Source organism: Penicillium pulvis (genome assembly GCF_028828015.1).
Source record: "Penicillium pulvis strain IBT 33274 chromosome Unknown scaffold_8_segment0_segment0, whole genome shotgun sequence".
Classification (NCBI taxonomy): domain Eukaryota; kingdom Fungi; phylum Ascomycota; class Eurotiomycetes; order Eurotiales; family Aspergillaceae; genus Penicillium; species Penicillium pulvis.
In genome coordinates, this window is record NW_026643080.1 from 4,386,362 (window position 1) to 4,407,590 (window position 21,229).

The 21,229-nt window shown below is 48.7% G+C and overlaps 5 protein-coding genes across 5 annotated transcripts; 2 read left to right on the forward strand and 3 right to left on the reverse strand.

The window, feature by feature from the left end:
* Positions 1-3,550: 3,550 nt before the first annotated feature.
* On the reverse strand, positions 3,551-5,730 carry N7503_011061 (uncharacterized protein; the record flags this gene model as incomplete). The annotated part of the gene is made up of 2 exons (XM_057070607.1): positions 3,551-3,801; positions 3,885-5,730. 2 exons carry the CDS (start codon positions 5,728-5,730, stop codon positions 3,551-3,553), a joined length of 2,097 nt encoding a protein of 698 aa, XP_056917218.1.
* A 2,402-nt stretch (positions 5,731-8,132) lies between these two features.
* Positions 8,133-8,507, forward strand: N7503_011062 (uncharacterized protein; the record flags this gene model as incomplete). The annotated part of the gene is made up of 2 exons (XM_057070608.1): positions 8,133-8,327; positions 8,448-8,507. The coding sequence occupies 2 exons, from the start codon at positions 8,133-8,135 to the stop codon at positions 8,505-8,507; spliced, it is 255 nt and encodes an 84-aa protein (XP_056917219.1).
* A 1,415-nt stretch (positions 8,508-9,922) lies between these two features.
* N7503_011063 (DHHC family palmitoyltransferase) lies at positions 9,923-11,664 on the reverse strand (the record flags this gene model as incomplete). The annotated part of the gene is made up of 5 exons (XM_057070609.1): positions 11,280-11,664; positions 10,721-11,210; positions 10,550-10,673; positions 10,456-10,496; positions 9,923-10,403 (listed from the first exon to the last, which is right to left on the reverse strand). Exons 1-5 carry the CDS (start codon positions 11,530-11,532, stop codon positions 9,923-9,925), a joined length of 1,389 nt encoding a protein of 462 aa, XP_056917220.1. The 5' UTR covers positions 11,533-11,664.
* Positions 11,665-12,742: 1,078 nt separating this feature from the next.
* Positions 12,743-13,195, forward strand: N7503_011064 (uncharacterized protein; the record flags this gene model as incomplete). Its single annotated transcript, XM_057070610.1, has 1 exon — positions 12,743-13,195. One exon carries the CDS (start codon positions 12,743-12,745, stop codon positions 13,193-13,195), a length of 453 nt encoding a protein of 150 aa, XP_056917221.1.
* Positions 13,196-16,792: 3,597 nt separating this feature from the next.
* N7503_011065 (uncharacterized protein) lies at positions 16,793-20,937 on the reverse strand (the record flags this gene model as incomplete). Its single annotated transcript, XM_057070611.1, has 5 exons — positions 16,793-17,060; positions 17,297-17,543; positions 17,602-18,359; positions 18,759-20,261; positions 20,313-20,937. 5 exons carry the CDS (start codon positions 20,935-20,937, stop codon positions 16,861-16,863), a joined length of 3,333 nt encoding a protein of 1,110 aa, XP_056917222.1. The 3' UTR covers positions 16,793-16,860.
* Between the last annotated feature and the right edge of the window lie 292 nt (positions 20,938-21,229).

Sequence of the window (21,229 nt, forward strand, 5' to 3'; positions counted from 1 at the left end):
GCAAGCCCACATCGCATGGCATACTGTACACCGTCATCGGCGAATTTTATTATCCCTTTTCGGGGAAGCAACACACCGATACTTTTCCTCTCATCACGATTGCATCAGGATTCTGTCAGCGACGAGTCAGTTCGTATGCAAAGTGTACTTGTGAGCTATCGACTAGCGGGAGGCGTTAAACCTGCAGTGGCGGTCGCGTGGCCCGGAGCTACCCAGTTGTTTCAGAATCTCTGCACCTGCGAGGGGAATGGATGAGTAGAAAATCAGCCTAAGACAGCAAATAGTAATCCGAGGGCTGATCCCTGCAGGTTGGATTGGCGAGATGCGCTAAACGCTCACCGTTCTTGACTAAAGTGTATGTACATGGACGATCGATATCTAAGCGACACCAATAGACAGGATGTTTGGTACTGGAAACAATAGCCAGCTTCATCGCAATTATCATTGGATTTGGATTTCTCATCATCTAAGCGCCATTTGCTACCACGAACACAGTAGCGCCGGAAGACAGGACTGATCGGGATTTGCAGAGTAGACGTAGTCTTTATTAACCCAAGCTCTATACACGCACCAACCACCAACGGTTTTCTTCCCCCACCGCTCCTGTGAATGACATCAAGAGCACATCGAAAGGCGGACGCAGGGGGTAAAGCAGCAGCGAACCGCATGTGCTTGCGTCGATCATTTTCCGATTCCGCCTTGCCACAGAAACTAAAGGACCGGGATTAGATTGCAGCAAATTTGGGCCCTCTTTCTTGCAAGTATACTTGCCAATAGTACGAGTTCGCTATACTCCATAGGATGTTCCTTCACACGAACGACTCCGACACGCCGACCTGACAGATAAACCAAGGGATGATTCCACAAATCGCGATTCATTCAAGGTCGCAGAATCCTGTTCGATGATACAATTTAATATAAATTGTGTCCAAGAAAAGAAAGGAGAAACGCCTCTGATCTCAGGCATACGCAACACCAGAACATCAAACCCATAATCTTGGGACTCGCTAAGCTGCAGAGGTTTCACATGGGTCTCTTGCAACCCAGGATTAGATAACAAACTTGGAAAATCTAATTTCTCCAATCTAGACTACATCCAACGCGATCAAAATGAGACATCTAGGCAGTAAGGCCCCCCCGTTTTTGGTTTCGTTTCTCATACTGTACTGTACATATGCTGGGGCCGGCACATTTTTCCTTCCAATCAAATAGAGTAATATCCATTTGTACCCGCTTTGTATAGTTCCGAGCCCTATGTAAAATCAAAGATTTGATCAGAAAACAGTATCAGTAGCCGAGATCTACTATAACTTAGGCCATCTTGTCCAATGAGATTTAATTGATCCTTGGATGTGGAATTTGGGGGCCTACCAACCTACGTCGCTGAGTCGCTCAAACTGATTGTAACGCGGGGGCAGGAAGTGAATCACAATCACACAGGAATCACAGAACAGGGCCATGTCTCCACGATAGATTGACTACGTTGCGTCGCATGCGGTGAAATCATCACATGCTGACGATGGGGAAAGGCCCCGTCTGTTCCTGTCCCGCTCAACAGCCGACGTTTGGCTTTGCCGAGCACGGGATGACGAATAAGGCAGGGACATTGAGCAAACTGTTGTCGATCAGTTGTTTCATATGGGTCTTGGGTACATATATACTTGCTGGGCTAAGATAGACAAGAAAAAGACTTAAGAATTGATATACTAATACTAGAGCGATACAAAATAAATGTACAGACCTGTAAACGTAAGCCCCAGGCAGAAAGGATTCATGCGCCAATCCACTTCTGATCTTTGTCAAGATCGGCCAGTAACGAAGCCACAACGGACGGATACCAGGTCTGGGAAATCCTCGGGGAGAAATTTGGGTGCCTCCCCGCTGCACGTAGTATATACTAGACTGGGACAGAAGGGATTGAAGGGACTGGTGATCATTCACGCCAAGTAATTGCCCCGTCCCACACTTCGTTAGTGTCATCCAATGGGTTGGTTGTTGGAATAGGTGGGATATCAGTCGAGGTTGCAACATTGAGCATGAAAATCGACTTTTTTGTAGTTAAGTGGGATTAAAATTGATTGAATATCTTGTTTATTCGGATTTCCTTTTTGAGTGTTCCATTCATCTTCTTTGGGGGAGTACGGGGTACGGAGAATATTGGAAAACGGCTCTTCTCCCAGGCACATATCATAATTATCTGATTATAAATCAAGCACATGGCTTGAAAATCACCCAGGTGAAAGAGAACATAAAGTTTGGCGCCAACGAAGATTTGGACAGGATTCCAGCCGGTGTCCCGATGTAACGCCATCCTTCCAAAGGATTGGATTAAAAAGACCAAATACTCTTCAATTTCGATAAAATACAGACAAAATCTCCCTGGGCTGCGAAATGGTATACGCTACTGCAGCTTAACTCACGTATAGTAGTCCACTCTAGCGGATAAACCAACTCTTTCCTAATATCGATTGAGGCCATGCTTGTAAGCGGGCACAAGCTACAAACCCACTCTACCCAGCTGCGTAAGCATATAGGGATCTCCCTCGGGGAGATGCAGCTTTTTTTGTTTGCTCTCTGTGGCGCGCCTGTCGAGGACCTAGAACCTGCAGTTCTCGTGCAATGCGTGTACCCCTTTTTCCAAAATAATCCAATTTGCTTTTGCTTTTCGCATCTTACACTCTTCCTGTATCTACCTCGAACAGATGTTCTGCGGTAATGTGCTGTGTCTTTTATCTCTATCTCCGACCTATGCACTGGTTGGGGACTCTCGCCCCTTTTGCGGACATTTCCTATCTTTGACGCCGATCAGGCGTGCATTGTGATGGGGGAGTGGAGAAAAGTGATACGGTTTTGTTAAACGCCGAGATAAATACCACTCCGAGGGGCGAAGGGCATAGAAAGCAGCGGAGGTCTCCGGTCTTTCTTCTTGGGGCTCGATTCGATTCGATTCGGCCGTACAGTATGGTATTTGCGGGATTTTTGGTCGACTCATCATTTGGTCTCGATTCTGCGGCAGTAGTCATCTGTGTAGATGGATGGGAATAGGAGATCCAATCATCTTATCGATGGTTGCACAGAGCTGAAGTGGCAGCTGCTCGTCTCGAACATCCTACTAAGTATACTGTGGATGCGTCAGGCCGGAGAGTACTGCAGCCTCATTTACAAGATAACGTCTGTTTCAAAGAGCGCAAACTGAGAGATGAGAGTAAAGAAAAAGAAAATTCGTAATTTCTATTTCGCTGAGCATGGCAATGACAAAGATTGGCTCGGAAGAGTCCCTTCTATGCGTAGCATCTCTAGAAATGTAAACCCATGCGCTCTAATCGTACAGAAACGCAACTAACCGGTGTACAGTAGGGAGGACACAGGGTATTTCGAAATGGCTGCAGGGCTTTAACCTGGCGAACTAGGCTAGGTGCTTGACTAGAGATGGTGACTAGTTCGCTGCGGTCCGCGCGGCGCGAAATAATCTCATACCCGCACAATACACACATTCATTCACATTCCGACTTGCTTGTTTATCTGGGGCATCGTCATGATAGGCCCTTCTCTACGCCGGCGCAGCAGAAGGGCTCATCCTCATTTTTGTGTTTTCATGGACGGAGTGGCTCGAGGATCGAGGATGCTCAGGCAGTGACAAGTGCTGACGCTGGGACTCGGTCCCCGAGGGTGCCTCAATTTTCAAAAGCTCATCCCCCTCATCCTCGTCATCGCTCGAGGTTGAATCATTGTGATGACCATCACGCTGATGTTCATCTCTGTGCTGACGCTTGTCACGCACGTGGTCCTTGTGGCGGGCATCTATATCCCTTGTGAGTGTCTATCATTCAAAAGATCCAATGCAAGAATGGAGCTTTGAGCCTTTCCATGGAAGAGATACTTACCTCGAATTAGTTGAGTCGCCAACGCGAGCTTTTGAATATCTTCTTTCGACAAAACCTTTAGTACAATGACATAATCCGGCCGCTCCTCGAACCGTATGCCTTCCAATTTCAATGCCGTGGGATTGACTAATCGTCGATCGATTTTGGTCCAACGAGCACCAGGTGGAATTCCGTGCTTATCTGCATCCTTGGATAGAGGAGCCACACCTTCTCGCACTGGGTTGGGTTCTTCAGGGAAGGCCGGACGAGGCTTCTTCAAGATTCCCTTTGGCATGGTATCGGGCTCTTTCTGCGCAGGCGGGTCAACTGCGACAACCTTCTTCCCTCCATCCTTGCTGTCATTGGAGATTGATCGACTGCGCGAACGTACATGTGAGCGCTCGCGTGGACGACGATGTCCCCTAGTTGCCTGATTATCCTCGCTGCTATCCTCGCTACTGTGCTTCCGACGTGGAGCTGCGGACGGTTCACGCTGGTATTTGCGAAGATCCTCATCATCCGTGGGCCAGTCTGATTCTTCTCCGTTGCGTCGCCGAGAATGGGAACGCCTGCGAGACCGACTGCGGTGACGTCGATGGTAGTCACCTGGCTCGAGGTAAAGCTGCTTTCTTTCAGGACTTGGCGTTGCTTCGACTAGCTCCCGAGATGCTGACTGTGGGGGCTGGTAGTCGCGCTCTGACTCGCGTGGGCGTCTGTGTTGCCGCGACGGCCGGTGGTCGTAGTCAGACATGTCCGCATAGCCGTTTCCTAGAGCAGCTGTTCCCAGTCCTACCAATGCCTGTTCACTTTCTCCACCATGATGGGGACGAGGGGATCTGTCATCCTGGCGGTGCCGGTCGCTCTCATGATGAGATCTACGATGCCGGCGACGGCGACGGTGGCTATCACTGTAGGAATCATGATCATCGTCTGATAAATGCGGCACTGTGACCAGCGAACGGTCATGTCCCCTCGACCTAGAGCCATCCCGGTGATGATCATCAGCACGACCAGTGCGGGTTCGTCCCTCCCGGTCGAGCTTTTCCATTCCCCAGGATGTTGGTGGAGGACCGTGCGGTCTCTCTTTACGAGGCATCCACTGCGGACGCTCGTCATCCATCACGATCATGCTCGCAGGCCGATCAAGCGACTTTCTACCCGCAGGATGGCGTGGCTTGACTGGATAGTCACGGTCAAACTGCTCTCGGGGGGTCGTATAGGAATAAGCGTCGTAGTTGTCAATGTCTTCGCCCTTCTTGACATCCCCGTAAGCGGGATATCGCCGCCGTCCGCTGGGCGGAGGAGCATGGTGCGATGCATGGCGACTTGACTGATGTTTGATTCGGTCATGCGAATCCAGACGACCAGTATCACTTGCATAGTCAGTGCTCTGCAATCGACGGTGTCCAACATGATGAGTGGGCACCACGTAATGGCCCGAACCAGTGGGCAGGGGGCTGGTATCACGGCCATGAACAGAGTGAACGGAGTGATGATATGAAGGCACCGATAAGTGAGCAGAATTATTGTAAATATCAACAGCAGATGCTGTATTGCTCCTGCTTCGGTGTCGAGGTTGAGGTTCGATAGTATATTCCGTTCGCTTAGTCGAATGACCAGAATCCCGGACTTTCTGCGTCGAAACCGGTCGGGCCTCTACTGGCGATCGACGAATCGGGTAATGTCTGTAGGCACTACCGTATCCTGCATCGGAAGGATATTCATCATGCTCGTAATGGCGTCTGGGTGGTTCATAGGGGTCGACGGAGGAGCCAAGGTGAACCATGCCAGTGGACGCTCGTGGACCGGCCACATGGTGTCGCCCACCGCTAGGAGAAAGGTTGCGGTGCTGGGTTGAGAAGCTCATGGCCCTTTCAATAGGATTGCAGATGCAATTTCCAAAACAATAGGAGGGCTACGAAAGGCCGAGGCCTTGACTCGGTGGCGTTCCAATAGCTCTGACCGGGGGTCAGTGTCAGAAGAATATTTGCGATAAGAGGATGATGGGAAGCTCGGAAGGATTACCAACTAACAGGTGACGCCGAAGGAACGTTTTTTTCTTTGTGGTGTTTTGTTTTTGAACCTTGGAAACTTTCAAAATCTGATAGAATGATGAAAGGCAAAAAAAAGAGCAAGCTGAAGCGGGACAGACGGCAAAGAAAAAGCAACGACGAGACGCTGCACGTCACAAAGAGGAGAGCTGATCAATTCGGAACTGAAAGATAGTGGGGATAAGTTGAGTCCATCAAAGCACCAGTGAAGAGTTGAAACGAGGAAAAGGAGAAGTGAGGGCAATGACGCAAAAGTGGGCGACGCGATGACAAAGACCCCACTTTCTTCTTTTGCAGCCCAACTGCACAACGCTAACTTAACTTTCTCGGAACAAAAGTACTGATGAAACAGAATTCATATTAACGGGTAGATCATTGATTCCCGGTATAGGAATGAGTGGAACGTCTGGAGACCCGCGGCACTGAAACCATGGATCCCCTCTATGGGGTTTCCTTGCCGATTTTCACCCGAATGCCGAAATCTCAGCAATTCTGGAAAGTCAATCCTGCGGCTCTGTCTATGATCCACTAATTCGCCCGGGTGAGCCGGGCAATATCACCTGGGGAGAGTTACGATTTCACGTCATCCGGACATGACATAATGAAGCTGGAGGGTTCTCATCCCGCGGAGAACTGAGATCAACTCCCATGAAACAAGAGTCAAAGATCAAGATCCTAGAACATCAGAACATCAGAACATCAGACCATCAGACCATCAGACCATTCGCAATCAGGTTACTTCAACATCAGAGTCCAGACCTAGAACCCACATAAACCCAATTCCCGACGGCACTAGTCCACGGAAACTAGGAAGCATCTCCGGAATCCTGATAAAAACAACCCACTGACCATTCGCATCCTGCGTTAATTTCCGGGTCAAGAACAATAGGTTTATACTCCGTCCGGCTCCATAAAATCCCCATAATTTTCATACCAGATCCGATCGGCCGTTGCAGATGCGTCATCATTGGTTGCAAATCCATTTACCCCTGCTTCATGATTGGCCCGCTTCAACTCCTTGAGGATATCCGTTTTCTAGAAGTTTGGGATGAGGAAATCGGCGATCCCCTCTAATATAATGCATCCCACCTATCTCCACTTTATCCCTCTCCAACACCTCCTTCCTCTTTTGAAAAAGTGGTATCCTTCAGTCCCGTCATGTGTCATAATTCACCCGGACCAAGGCAAATAGGTTAGCCTATTTGCCTGTAACCCAAGGGGGCTTCGCCTGGACACTTCAAGGCGAGCCAACGCCCACAGGGGCCAACCAGAAGGCTTGCAGCACACCGATGTAACCAGACATCATTGGAAACAGTTTCAAGGCCCTAGCGCCGGCTCGTTGCCTTGACCCCTGACCCGATGCCGCTGTTCGGGATCGCCGAAGTCATGCACAGGCTGCCACGCTGTTTACCCGGGGCTATAACAGTGGGACATTCGATCATTGGTGAATAAAAGACCCTGGGAGAGGCATTTACTCACAATCATGGTCTCTCACCGCAAGTTGACAAATACCACGTTTTAGGTGCAGTAGCACGTTTTGGGTGCAGTAGCTTGAGGTACTAGGTATGTAACTAGTAAGTAGGCGTGATGCAAGTTTTTACAATCGCCGTCAGGCACTGTACTTGATTTCTTATGCTGGGCTTTTTCGTATTTTACCAATTTCCACTTTTGGGTCGTCCAGCGCATCAGTGCGGCAGTGCCTGAATATCTAGATGGATATTTTGCTAGGCACGCAACCTGGGCGTGGGCGCCAGTGCGGCAGTGTAACTTTCCGCTCATTCAGGGCTACTGGGAATGCACTATTGGCATATACTGCAAGCGCGCCCCTGGAATCGTGTCCACTGGATGGCTGCTTCACTGGTCTCCTTCGCCCTCGCCCCGATGGAGTTTGCCCGGCCTCATTGCCTGGATACTCCCAGGCAACAAATTGTTGCAGGTGCCGTGGCTATTGCAGAGCTCCTTCGATGAGTTGCTAGCAAAGGGTGCGGGTGAGGGTGATTGACACGTCTATCATAAACCTCACCTTTTCGATCGTATTTAAGGTCTTTGAGATCCATACTTTGAATTTTATCAGCCAGCCAGCAACCTAATTTGACTCCAACATTCGAAGAGCTTTATTCCATTGACTCTACATTATACATACTCTGCGACCTTATACATTCTCGAAGATACATCATCATATACCATTAGTCCAACGAAATCAATATCATTCAACAAAATGTCTTCTCTCACACGTCCTTTCGAGCTCGCCAACGTTACTGGCTACGGCATAAGAACCTCAGAACAGTCCATCAGCTACGCTGCCCAAGCTCGCAATCTGGTCAAGGCCGACTCGGAAGCACACCTCTCAATTGATCGCACCCGCTCCTCTTATAACGCTATCGGTATCCGTCATCTTGCCTCCGGAACTCCAGTAAGCCATGCCGGCTTTTGGTCGTGTTGTAGCTGTGGTGAGATGAATAGTGAAGCTCTGTCCCCTGAACGATGCTCCTGCTGCAACCATACACGATGCCACACTTGCGTACCTACCTAGGCTGGTCCTGCCATCTGCTTTTCTGCATCGAGCAAGGCGCTTTGGTATTGGTTCTCTTGATCAGGCACGGTCATTGTCAGGTTCACGGTTACATCTCTATGGTTCATGTCTTGGTTATCTGGAGTTAGGCATCACGATTTTGCACTGGGAAATCAAGTTTCTATTTGAATTTTGTCTTGTGTTGTTCGATCCTTGTTGGGTTCTTTCTTTTACATCGCTTATTAGCTAGAGCTGTGTTCCTTTCGCGCAATTTAGGGTTCAATTTCGGTATGCGATCTATATCTGCTGCTTTGATCTGCTATTTTGTCTGTCTCTACAGCATGGCTGGTGTTGTATGGTGAATTTGGGAGTCCTGGAACAAATTGGAGTTAGTCATTGGATCTACAGTCCTTCAATCGCCGTTCAATCTATTGATGTTTTTGATACCTATTTTATTTAGCGCTTCTGAGCTTCCAAGTATTCCATGCGTACCAATGGATGATTCTTGATTCAAGAAAGTCAGCTCTCAGATATGCCTGCCAATGTCCTACAAGCAACAAGGCAAGACGAATTGAAAGGACCTGACCATATTAAATGGCTCAGTCTGAATCATCCTTTCCACTCTCCCGGTATAACCCGCTAGATTCAGCACTTTACCATCTTAGTCCACGCCCGGGAAGCCGCGCGATCCACTCGGGCGGAATCCCACTTGAACTATATGCCTTCAACGCTACACAAGTCCCAGTTCACGAGGCCCTCCGACAAAAGTACGAAATGACAAAAAGACCCGGAAAGGAAACAAGGAACTCGAATAACCTCAGGCAGTTATTTTTGGATCAAAAGCTCACATGATTTCCGCAAATTGGCGGCATGTGGACTGTGCGAAGACTAGCGTGGGGTCCAATCTTGGCTATCTATGCCCAGCGCCGGATCTTCGCATTTGCAGAACGTGGCCTCGTTCACAACTTCCAAAATAGGAGTACAATGCGAAGAGTCGGTTGATCATCGATCCTCCAAGGATAGTATGTTCGGGGGTATGTTCGGGCCTGATGACTCTTTTGAAATCTGGTCTGATGTCAACATTAAGGTGGCCATTTCTATTCTATTCTTGTCGGATCCTATTTCTGTCAGGACGTCAGCCAAAAAAAAAAAAAACTGAGTATCCACTAGTTGAGCTGATCCCTGTAATTCTTGGGATGCATTGCGCCTTCAGCCCTACGATATGCATGGGGCGGGAATGTCTTCAAAGGAAACATAATCCGAAATTGCAGAAAAAGTACGCTTTTGTTTCAATGTTGATCAAACTGGAACGAGTCAAACCCATGTTCAAACATACTGTCTGTTCTTTTTTTAAACCAATGCGGATACAAAATAACCTATGCCAGGGCCATGGATACATAGAAATGGGGCCAAAGTAAGAATGAGCACAGATCAATTTCTATGTTTACCTCGTGTAGAGCTATGTTCCTTGGTTCTCTATTTGGGGTCGGAATCTGCTATGGCGGCGCTACTAAGCCCGCTTCCTGCTTGAGTCGAGTTACTACAGGGCCAAGAGCAAAGGCGCTTTCTTGGCTGGTGTGGTCGGTACAAGGACTCGGTTTCAGAGGAAGTAGCCAGTCAGTGAGACTGTAGCCCATGACCTGTTGCAGGTTTTTCCAAATGCCGAGATCGAAGGGATTCTCCCCTGGGCTGGTGTGCAGGATGGCGAAGACGTGGCGTTCTGTTGTGGAGGAATCGGTGGGTCGGGGTTGTGATGGTGATATGCTTCCTTCCGGCGGGTATGAAACCATGCGGAATGTAGGAGCCCATGCGGATTCGTTGACCCAGAGTCGTTCAAGTAGATGCTCGGGGACTCGGATTGCGAGGGTCCAGACGCGGGATCGACGGCTCAGGTTTTCGATTGTGGTGACGTTCACCATGGCCATTTGGATAGAACTGAGGGTCATGACGCCGGTAAAGAAGCCGAAGAATGCGCCACTGAAGGATGAGTAAGTCCGCGGTTCGAGTATGCATGGGCAATATTACTTACAGTCCAAGACAAACACACCAATGCGGGTTGACGGATCCAGTCTGGTAAGTAAGGTCAGTATTCAACAAGTGACTGAGAGAGGGTGAGAACTTACATTGCGACGTACTTCTGCTGTGAAGTATGCAGTTACAATGAGAACAAATATACAGAAAATTGCCGTATAGCCCACAAACTGAATAAAGAACTTGAAGGTTGTCTCCGATACCACACCACCGACCCTAAATACCATGAGCATTTGAAGTTTTGAGACGGAATTCCAACATACCAAGGACAGAAGTGGTCCATCTTTGCCACACAGCGATTGATTTCTCGGCAATGATGCGCTCGGTCAGTCTTGAATTGGCAGCACGTGGAGCAATATTGAGGCCGCCCATCGTCCTGACACACAAAGACGTCTTTCGTATAGAAGCTCTCTAGACTGAGTTCATCTCCCTGTAATCCTTGACCACCAGGATACTTGTTTCCTCCGTGCTCCAAGTCCAAAGCCGTGTCCACCTTTTCTGTCTCTTGAGACTTTGAGCTCCACCAACCGCGTCTTTTGATCGAAGGCTTCGAGCCTTTTTCAGCCGCATCCGCCTGCAGACGTTCGGCGCCGAGAGGAAGATAGCCTGGGTTCCGTACAACGCTGTAAAGAAGTCGGAAGTAAGTCCCGAGCATGGGTATTAAGAGGAGGTAGTAGATGACGATAATTGCGGCGCCAGCGCCGACCCGAGGTCTTCGATTATAGGAAGGTAAAGGGTGGATAAGATAGTCAACTGTCGCAGAAAGACCCTGGTCAGTTCTCAAGGTTCTCACAAGTCCAGGCTAAGTTTAGGATCACTCACTGCATAATGGTTTCGTGACCCCGTAAGAGGCATAAATCATAAACCCGACCAACACGGGTGGAACGATTTTGGAAACCGCGAGGTTGACGCGCTTCTGTGCGCGGGTCGCCATCGAAGAACCAAAATGCGTCTGCCTCCACAGAAACACTAAAAGATATGCATAAGGTAGGGTGTTGAAGAGTTGAAGCCTTGGGGTGAGGTTGCGAACGGCCCCTGACGTAATCATTTGAGACAACGGAAACTGGGAACTCATCCCGCAGCTGCGGTCTTTGGGTCTGGGAAGAACGGTGGGCCGAACATCATTCCAGTAAATATAGAAATATTAATGTTGCCTGCGACCGGGGAAATGAAGGCATGCGGGACCATATTGAGGCTCAAATATGATCATCGCGTTTTGTAACGTGGTAGTATCTTTGGAGTATTTTTGTACCCTGGTCGGATTGTGGTACCTGAAAATCCACACGTTTGTTGTAGAGGGGGCCAAAGATTTGTATAGGAACAAAAAGATAAAAACGGGCAAGGAATGAAGAGGAGAAATTGGGGAATCAGAAGGATCCCCATGTTTGCACGGACAGAGGGAAAAAAAGAAAATCATAAATCGTAAATTACAATGCCAATCTCTAGGGAAAGAACACGAACTCCTCGAGCTGGAATCTATGACAAAAACTAACATTCATGATGTTATTGGTGACTGAATTCTTAGGCAACAGGCTAGCGCCTGCACCTGATTATGACTCTTTCAAAGATCGAGTCACCGATGCCTGGATTGCTGGATTTCTGCCTGTCAAGAAGTGGAGACTAGTTCAAGGCCACACAAGGCATTCTGTGCGGACATGATCTCCATACACCGTGACCGTCTCTTTAGCACTGCCGAGCCACAATCGATGCACCCAAAGTCTACTTTTCCCCTGGGTTAATTGCCCTGCGGATACGGTGTGAAATGCAGCCTTGCTAGTGGGGAAATCCACCCTGAGTCAACCTCAACCCCATGAATCAGAATTCCTTACGGCATCCAGGCACAAAGTGGGTTATCTCACCCTGGTAAAGCAGGCTACAAGCCACATTGTCGGGACCTCATTCGGGGCCTTCTCCCCGGGATGATGTGCAAATTAGGACCCCGTGAATCATGGCCCCCGTGCCCGGGTGAAGGTTCCATCCCAATACGGGTGCCCTAGGCAGACTACCGGGGCTGGCTAGGAATAGCCACAGTGCTCCGGCGCTGCCTGACGTCTAGTGTTCTTTCTTCTTCCTCAATTCCTTATATAGATCAAACATATCTTCTTCTTTTTTTCTGTTTCATCCATTTCAACTCAATTCATCCTGATCGAATCCTACCGGCCTAGATCCACAGACCTCATTGTATACAAAGTCTTGCTCTTGCTCTTATCCTTCTATTGATATCTCACCAACTACCAAAAGAGCTTTCTACAACTTCACTAAAGCACCTATCCATCTTTATCATCATGCCTTCGCTTTGGTACTGCTGCGAATGCTCCTTCGGCCCTCACAACGCGGCCCTTCACGTCGCCTGCATCAGCTGTACCGCACGACGCTGCCCAGCCTGCAAAGAAGAAAAGGTTCAAGACTCTCTCCACATCCACTCCAGCTCTCATAGCTGCCACGAGACTTCGCCTTACCCAACGGCCGTGAACTTCAACGCCGCTCACATGCCTTCTCTCGACACACGATCAATGTTGCCCGCCGGTATCGATCTACCTCAGATTCGATCATTGCGGCCGGGCCTTGCTGCACACCCACAATACTCTGCACTTGGTGGCTTTCAAGCAACAACGTACTCTGAAACATACATGTACATTTGCTGCAAGTGCAACGATGGACCCAAGGTTTACAACCACCAACCACAATGCACCGAATGCCAACATGTAGCCTGCAGCAGCTGTATCTCCGTCAAGTGAGATTCTAAATTTGGGTTTTGTGATTGAAAACTACGAGTGAATGGTAAGGATCTTCTCCTCCTGTTCAGCCCTGAGGCCAAGTCGCTGACCTTGTTTCCAGTTATAGATACCTATGTGATTTTACTGTTTGGATCCTTTGTTTTCCTACTGCGTTTTCCAGCATTTACGATACTCAGCATGGCCCGGTGCATGTGTTTCCTTTTTCTGATTTCCTTTTCGTCTTGCCTTTTCTTTTTCTTTTTGATTTTTCAGCTTATTTCATTGGATGACGATTAGATGAGAGCTATGTATATTTCTGTTGCTTAATTTAGTTGGGTGATGAGGTAAGCAGCCGGCCTGTCTGCCTCGTTGGCCCTATCATTTCGGTTTATTTTGTTCAAAGAATGAAATGTCATTCCATTTCCAATTCTCCATTTATCCAAAACCTTAGAATGATGGCGCAGCCATGCAGAAATGTTCGAGTCATACCATGACTCCTAGTGGATCTGCAACCAGGGTGTTCACTTTCCTGGAGAAACCTGGCAACAACCCTGTAATTCGCTGAGCCGCAAGCCCTAGCCAATCCCATTTAGCGGTTCGAGCTGAGGCTCGGGCGGAAACAAAGTCCTTTTTACGAGTCACCCAATCCCAGTCTACCCTCTATCCCGACGGGCTCCACGTCAATGCGCCCGGGACTAGTCTGTTGCTCCTGGCCCCAAGAAAATATTAATAACAAAATTCAGCTAAGGTCAAAGCCGAAGCTAAAGAAATGCGCAAAGAAAATTAAATCAATCCACCGCCCTTTACGCCCGCATGGACAGCTTGCCAGCCCTACAGCCCTTGCCAAAGTAGCGGTCCGTCGCAAATAACCTTGAAATCTAGCCCATGGCTCTGAGCCCACATCCACGCCTACATCCACGCTCACATCCACGCCCAAGTTCAAATCAAGTCCCCAACCATACCCACACTCTTGGCCCCAAAACGACTCTTTGTTAAATCCACCTGAATCCGCTCCCGCGCGTCTTAGCCCCGCCAAACGCATTATAGAACGGACCGGTCCATGAAGGGGAGAGTAAGAAGAGGGCCCACATGGGCGCCTTTTTATGCGCGAATTCGAGGCTGTGCTAACGGGGAATTTCATACATTTCCCGTCTCCGTGCCCTTCGGCGTTTTTCGTTCTAGACTAAACTCGATTTCCTTTGTCCCGCTCGAGGATTTGCGCCCACCTGTTTGGTCCGCGGAGCTTACTTTTTTCGTTCTTAGTTCCCCTGTTCGATTCCCCCACCACGTCGCTTCGTCTCAGCCGCGGTGACGTCGTTTTTTTGACTTGATCAATGTTAATGTGCTATTGCTATTGTTACGATGTATATAATAATTATAAAACATGGGAAATTTCGAACAAGGATCGGACAACTGTGATACATGTAATCTATTACTATATTAGATGAACTATATAATAAGAGCTCATATATCAACAAAGCCGTGAACTCATAAAATAAAGGGTAGGCACAGTTAGATAACAATGACATAAGACCACAAAGTGGGTCAGAAATCCACCCAGGCACAGGCGCGGACTGGCGCCCCCGGGCACCAGCACGGGATCTTCTGTTCACCCAGAATTGCCCGCACCCAGGCACGGGGTTAATCTAAATTCCTTGTTGTTTACAGGGTGCCGAGATGCCGTTCTCAACAAATACACTTTGAAAGGTGAGGCGTGACCTTTATGCCCCGCTTGGAGCCAATAGTAGCCCAGATCGCGATCGAACTATACCCGCGAGTCTTCCCCGACCCTCGTATGTCTCAGTCCTGCTGCATGAGGAAGTAGAAAATCTGCCTTGGGGCATTTAGTGTAGCTCAGAAGCTAAGCGTAAGCCACCTATCTGATTTAATTCCACTTTGCTTGACATCTACAGTGTTCCTGGCCTGGTTTATTTCGTGCCCCACTTATCAGCTTATCAATATCAGCCCTGACAGCTAGACGTCATACATAAGCCTAAGCCTCCGGTGGCAGAGGTCCCGGGCTCGATTTCTACTAGACTGAGACTTGTTCAGCTGAGAATACTCGCTTAGTGCCTTAGGTTCAGCTATTATCGACAATGTTTGATCGCGCTCTGAAATGTTAAATTATCTACACGTGTCAGCTACATCCCAGTGCGACGCGAATATTCTAGAATTGTATCACGTTATTGGAGGAAGATTCATTCTTCTGAAACATTTTTCTATTTTCTATGTCGTCGTACGAACCCCACAGATTTGTGCGTGTTGCATACCCAAGAAGCGCAGGTGTTTTTAGCCCCGACTGGATAAAATTACTATACTTAGCACCAAATACATTTTCAAACCGTTGTAACGGTCGTATCAGCTACTGCGATTGGAGATTTATTTAGCTTTTGTTTTAGATATATATTATCCCATGATCGTAGCTGAGAGGGGGATGATGCAGCACATTGTGTATGTATACCTCATATGCTGACATCGAGTGGGGTGAATATATTTCTGCACGAATGTTTATTTTTGATGCACCGAAGTTAGAATTGGCCCCCTGCCCCCGGCGCTTAATTCTTTTCTACATCTGACGATATTGGAATCCATTTTCAAAAATAAAAATAGTCCTTGTAGATTGATCATCAATAGATGGTGTCGCATCATTCTCGGTTGCACTCGATCACGTGGGATCATTGCATTATCAACGATTTTTGGGGAGATATATCCATAATGAGTCAAAAGTTTCATGATCCTGGTCGGGTTATCGAACCAGAGTGCTGGGAACGTATCGTATCGATGGGAATTGAGTCATAAACTCTATGCAGGTTAGTCCTTGGATCGCGGTGGCTGTGAGATCATCTGCATTTGGGCCGACGTATACTTCCAACCCAGGTAAACACAACGTGGCTCCTTGGCGGTTACTATCAGGTGCCTCACCAAAATCAAGATATAGATTTACTTGCAAGATTTGCTACCCAGGCAAACCTTGGGGGGTTTTATGTCCATGATGATTAGAACTACGTATTTACATAGCTAGCTACCCATGACTGGGAACTTCCCGAGGCTAGTGTACCTTATCTACATTCCCAAGACAAAAATGGTACCGAAATGAAGGACTTAGAGTTTACATCCAAATTTTGAATCATGCGAAAATAGTCGTGAGAAAGAGTAAGTGATATTCACAATTGAATCGCTAATATGTGCTTCAATAACTGCCATCCGGCTAATCATAATCATACACCCTTTCATTCCAAAATCAAAAGGCCTAGCATGCAATGAGCCTCCAAGATAGACCGGGCTTTAAAATGACAAGGTCGGAAGCTGAACGGCGTAAATACAACCATAAGCTGAGATGGAGGCACCCAAGCACCATGTTGTCGTGGACTGGAATATTCACAGCACCGAGATCGACTAAGATCTTAGTCCGATTGACTTCAGGAAAGACCTGCTTTATGTCGATGAATTTTGAATGCAGGCAGAACGCCGCGCTGGCTAGTGATGCAAGAAACAAGGTAGAAGAAAAGGAGACGGAAAATACCTCAGCGTCCAAAGGGACGGGGATGGGGGTATCGCAAAGAAAGGGGGGCAAGGCAAGGGAAAGGGAGTATCAAGAATATCCAAATAGATGGCAACGAGCGAGCCAGATAGGCTGTGTCAGCTCGTTTTGAGGACATCCTTGGTTTGGAGGATGTGCTTCAATGTTACAGGGACAAGACGCGCGAGGGGTCTTGGAGAAAGCGCCTACGGTATGCGGCTATCTCAGCAGCCACAGTGCTGAAATCTTTCACCTTGTCACGTCGCATCTCGTTGATGATCTCTTTAAGTCCGGCAAGATACTTTTCTTTTTCTTCTTCGGTTTCGCCCTCTCGAACGGATCCCATCTCGATAAGAATCTTGTCATCTGCCGAGGTTAATAACACTGTGGTCAGCACGCGAACAGGGTAGAAAGAAGAGAGTGAAGGCGAAGTTGACATATAAACGGAACAGTGAAAGATGAGGGACTGGCAGAAAAGGGACAGGGGGAGCCAATGCACCAAGGTAGGAGCACCCAGGAAGGGAGATGGGAGGACAATGGAATACAAAAGGGAAGTGAAAACCATTTTGAAATGTTGCACGGCTGTTAAGTCGTCGACGCACCGCTAAGAGTCATGTCCCGGAAATGTTGGAATTGACAAGACCGATCATTGCACACGCCACCAGCCAGTTCATAAGGGCAAAAGTAATTCATCGAGTCAATGTCATGGCTGTAAGTTAGCGAACGGTAACCGTCCGAAACATCCTCAGTATAGCCAGGGTGGTATCGATAGGCCTTAAAAGAACGCAGAGGGCTGACGTAGGGAGTAAATTTTGAGTTCGAGGTGGCAGGTGTTGATGACGTTTGGTTCTATGGGGGTCAGTACTTCAATCCCACAAGTCTCCTCTAGAAAAGATGTTTTTCATACACCAAGTATTCCGACCTGAGAATCGGGCTGAGGTTCCAATACCGGCACCTGAGATGCACCCGTTAGTGGTTTATCAACTGGAAGGTCGTCCAGAATAGCCATATCGTTCTTCGGATCCTCTAGAGGAGCGGGGCTGAAAGGTGGACTGTAGGGTGAATTAGGCTCTTCTGTAGTCTCCACCTCCGGAGGTTCATACGCTTCCGATTCTTCCGATGCTGCGGATGATTCACGCAAGGACTGCTCTGCATCGACATCCTGGTCGCCAGTATCCTCCATGATATTGTGTTGGGTCACGTCGAGTGGTGGGCCCTCGGCAAGAGGCACAGCTGGAGGCTCAGTAGGAGACTCTTGCTCACTCGAGCCTTGTCCAGTGCTCAGTGCATCGACAGCCCCGTCTTTAGTAGACAAAATGTGATTTGACCCCGGGATAGAGGCCTCGGCGTGGGGTGGTGTCGAGCTGGCTACGGAATCCAATATTTGTGGTTCGCCAAGCGTAGCAGGCTCATCATCACTAGGAGAACCATCGCGGGGGCTAGAGATATCCTCAGATTCATCCATCGCGGAGCCAGAAGACTCAGACTGCGAGGGACTGGAACGTGATGCAGCAAGATCTTTGGCTTGATTGATAGAAGGGTTGACTTCAGCTTCTTGAGCGACCAAAGGGGCCGTTGCGAAGGAATGTGGGACAGAGGCGTCTGTTTCACCAATGTCATTTTCTTCCCTGTCCGAGGATCTGAATACCTGAGAGCTTGAAGCCACTGCGAATGAATTGTTAGGTATATGACGCAATGATATGATGTCAGGGGTCAACTCTAAGCACGTACATTCAGTTTGGGTAATGAGCTGCTCCTTAGATTTGGCTTGTTGTTGTAACTCATCCAAAATCTCCAATGTTAGGCTACCACTCTCATTGGTAAGGTTCTTCATCTCCTCGATAAGTGGTACTTTTTTCTCTCTCACTCCCTTGGCTTTTATGATTTCGAAAAGCAGCTTGTCCGCCTCATCTTTGCAGGCCGCAAGGCGAGAGTCGCGGCCCATAGTTTCAGGGTCCAGACCCGAAAGATCAGACTCAATATCCTTCATGTGGAGAACTTTGGACCTGATACTGTCTAGCTGTGCCGAATCCAGCGAAGCAAGAACACGCACCGAAGACTCACTGAAGGAATCAATAAGGTTCGACTGGTCAGCGAAACTGGTCATCGTGGTGCTTGTGCCGGCCGCTGCCTTTGCAGTGGAGGCTGAGACAGAGGTTTCTGCTTCATAAACATCCATGGGACTCAAATTTTCTGCAGAGGACGATGTAGCAGAATCATCAACGGTACGGGGTGACTCAATTCGGTTGGCAGCTTCTTTCGCCTTCCGTGCCTTTCGCTGCTGCTCAAGCAGTGCTATCTTACGATGCATTGCCTGAATCTCCAAATCTTTCTGTCGCATATTTTCGTTGTCACTTTGCCACGAAAGGCCCTGTGGAGTGGAAGATGATGAAGGGTATTTTTGAAGCGAAGGCCGAGTATTATCGAGGACCATCGCAGCCTGGGCCTCGTTTTCGTGATTCGAGTCCACATCCATGGAGTCAGGGTCGTCTCCATATAGTGATTCGTCCTCATCATCATCACTGAACTCAATGACGACCCGATCTGCAGGACGTAAATGACCCGTCCCATAACCCAATTGCTTCTTATAAGCTGCGTCAGGCTCGTCAAAGTCCGAGGCCCGAGGCCGTTTGCGCTGGCTTGCTCGGGAAATGGGTGCCGTATCGATGACGACTCCCTGAGATGTTTCAGTAGGGGTTTGTAGGTCTGCATCCTGCTTCAACCCAGTCATGAATAGTCCTGGAATGGTGGCGGATTCCGAGGGTTGAGAAACAGGGGGACGGACAGGTAGTGGATGCTGGGCGACTGGTGCCGCAGTACTTGAGCTGTCGGCAGCCTGATCAACCTGGGAGACATTGCTAGGTCGACTGAGCTGAACCTTTTGTTGGCTTTTTAACAATGCTTGCCGTTTGAGCTCCTCGATTCGCTGTCTTGCCAACTCTGTCTGAGCTTTATTTTTTTCCCTCATAGGGACTGCAATTGATTTGGCCTTTGCATCACTGGATGTAGAAGATGGGGTGGGGGTGGGAGTCGCCGCAACGCTTCGAGGTTCGTTTGGCACCGCCTTAGTTGCAGCCTCCGATGATTTCGCGGCCTTCGCAGCAAGCATTCTGGCGATAACTTCTTTTCGCTCCATCGGCTTCCCCGAGTCGGACTGTGGGGCGGAAGATGTGACCGATGCAGAGATCGGAGTTGCAGCAGTAGATTTCGGTCGAACATCATCGACCTTAGGTGGCGTGGCTGCTTGTGCTGGCTTAATCGATACCGGCACTTGAGCGGTTGAGTTTTGGACAGATTTCTCAGCTTCAGTGGTAACTTTGATTCCAACCTGCTTGTAGAGTTCTCTCAGAATTGCTGGGTTCAAGCCTTCTGCCACCAGTTCATTATACTGGATGTTATGAGGCACTAAGCTGAGAAGGGCACCCTGAGCTTGTACACGAAGTTGTATAGCTGACCTGGATAACGGAGAGTCTTTCAGGGCAGCGGTCGTGCTTTCCCGCTTCTGCATTTCAATAGCGCGATCCAGCACCTCAGGGTCAGCAGCCACAGAGAGAGGAGGATTATAGGCTATTGAGTGTTAGCTTGAAAGAGTTTACCAAGGAAGAGGGGATTCCATACGTGTGCTGCTTCTACTTGAAGTGCGTGACCTTGATGACATTGTTTCACCCTCTTCCATTTCAGAATGGTGACTTGGTTGACGTTTCCACCTGGTCGAGTTGGAGGCCTTCGCATCTTTCTTCGGGCGCGACCGTTCAATTTCTTCATCGCTAACCTCGCCCTCCTCACGATTGCGATCGACCAGCCCAGATCTTGTCTTCGATTGCTGCCGATATTGGGGTTGCGGTCGCTGATTTTCGTTCGCTGCAGGTACCTTCGCAGACACTGGCTTTGGATTGGAGGACCCTGCGGGCGCCTGCAACGATGTGTAATCCAGAGGTGGTACCGGCACAGGTGGAAAAGGTTGAGGGGGGATTTGTGATGGGTCAAACGGATGCATAAATGGCAAGGGAGGTGGGAAGTATGGGTGAGCGTGACTGGCGGGTCCAGTCAGCTGCGAATTGGCGTAAAAGGCCGCCAAATTGGGATCAAAAGGCAGATTTGGGTTGAATGGGGGTATCTGAGCCGCCGCCAGATAATCTGGATTTGTATGAAAATCGGGAGGCATCATCGAGGGATATGGGGGAGGCCACTGCTGCGAGTAGTTCGGCTGGCCACCGAAGGCAGGGGGTGGTTGGTTGGACATATCGAGATCGCGCGTCTTTGGGGACAGAGTCGCAAAAGTTCATATGAAGTATTTTGGGAGGGTTAAAGCGAGTTCAAACAGCAAATGTCATGGTGAAGTGGTGTGGTCGCAGATACTCTGGGAAAGCTTTGAAGATGGCCGATGATGAGATCAACGCGCGTCACTCGAACAATTTCGCGCTAGATGATATCGGCAGATAGATACTCGTAATTTAATGGAACGAATTCGATGACGATGAAGTGGATGTGGAGGGTTCGAAGTTGGTTCGAAAAGGAAGCGCTAGGATTCCCGA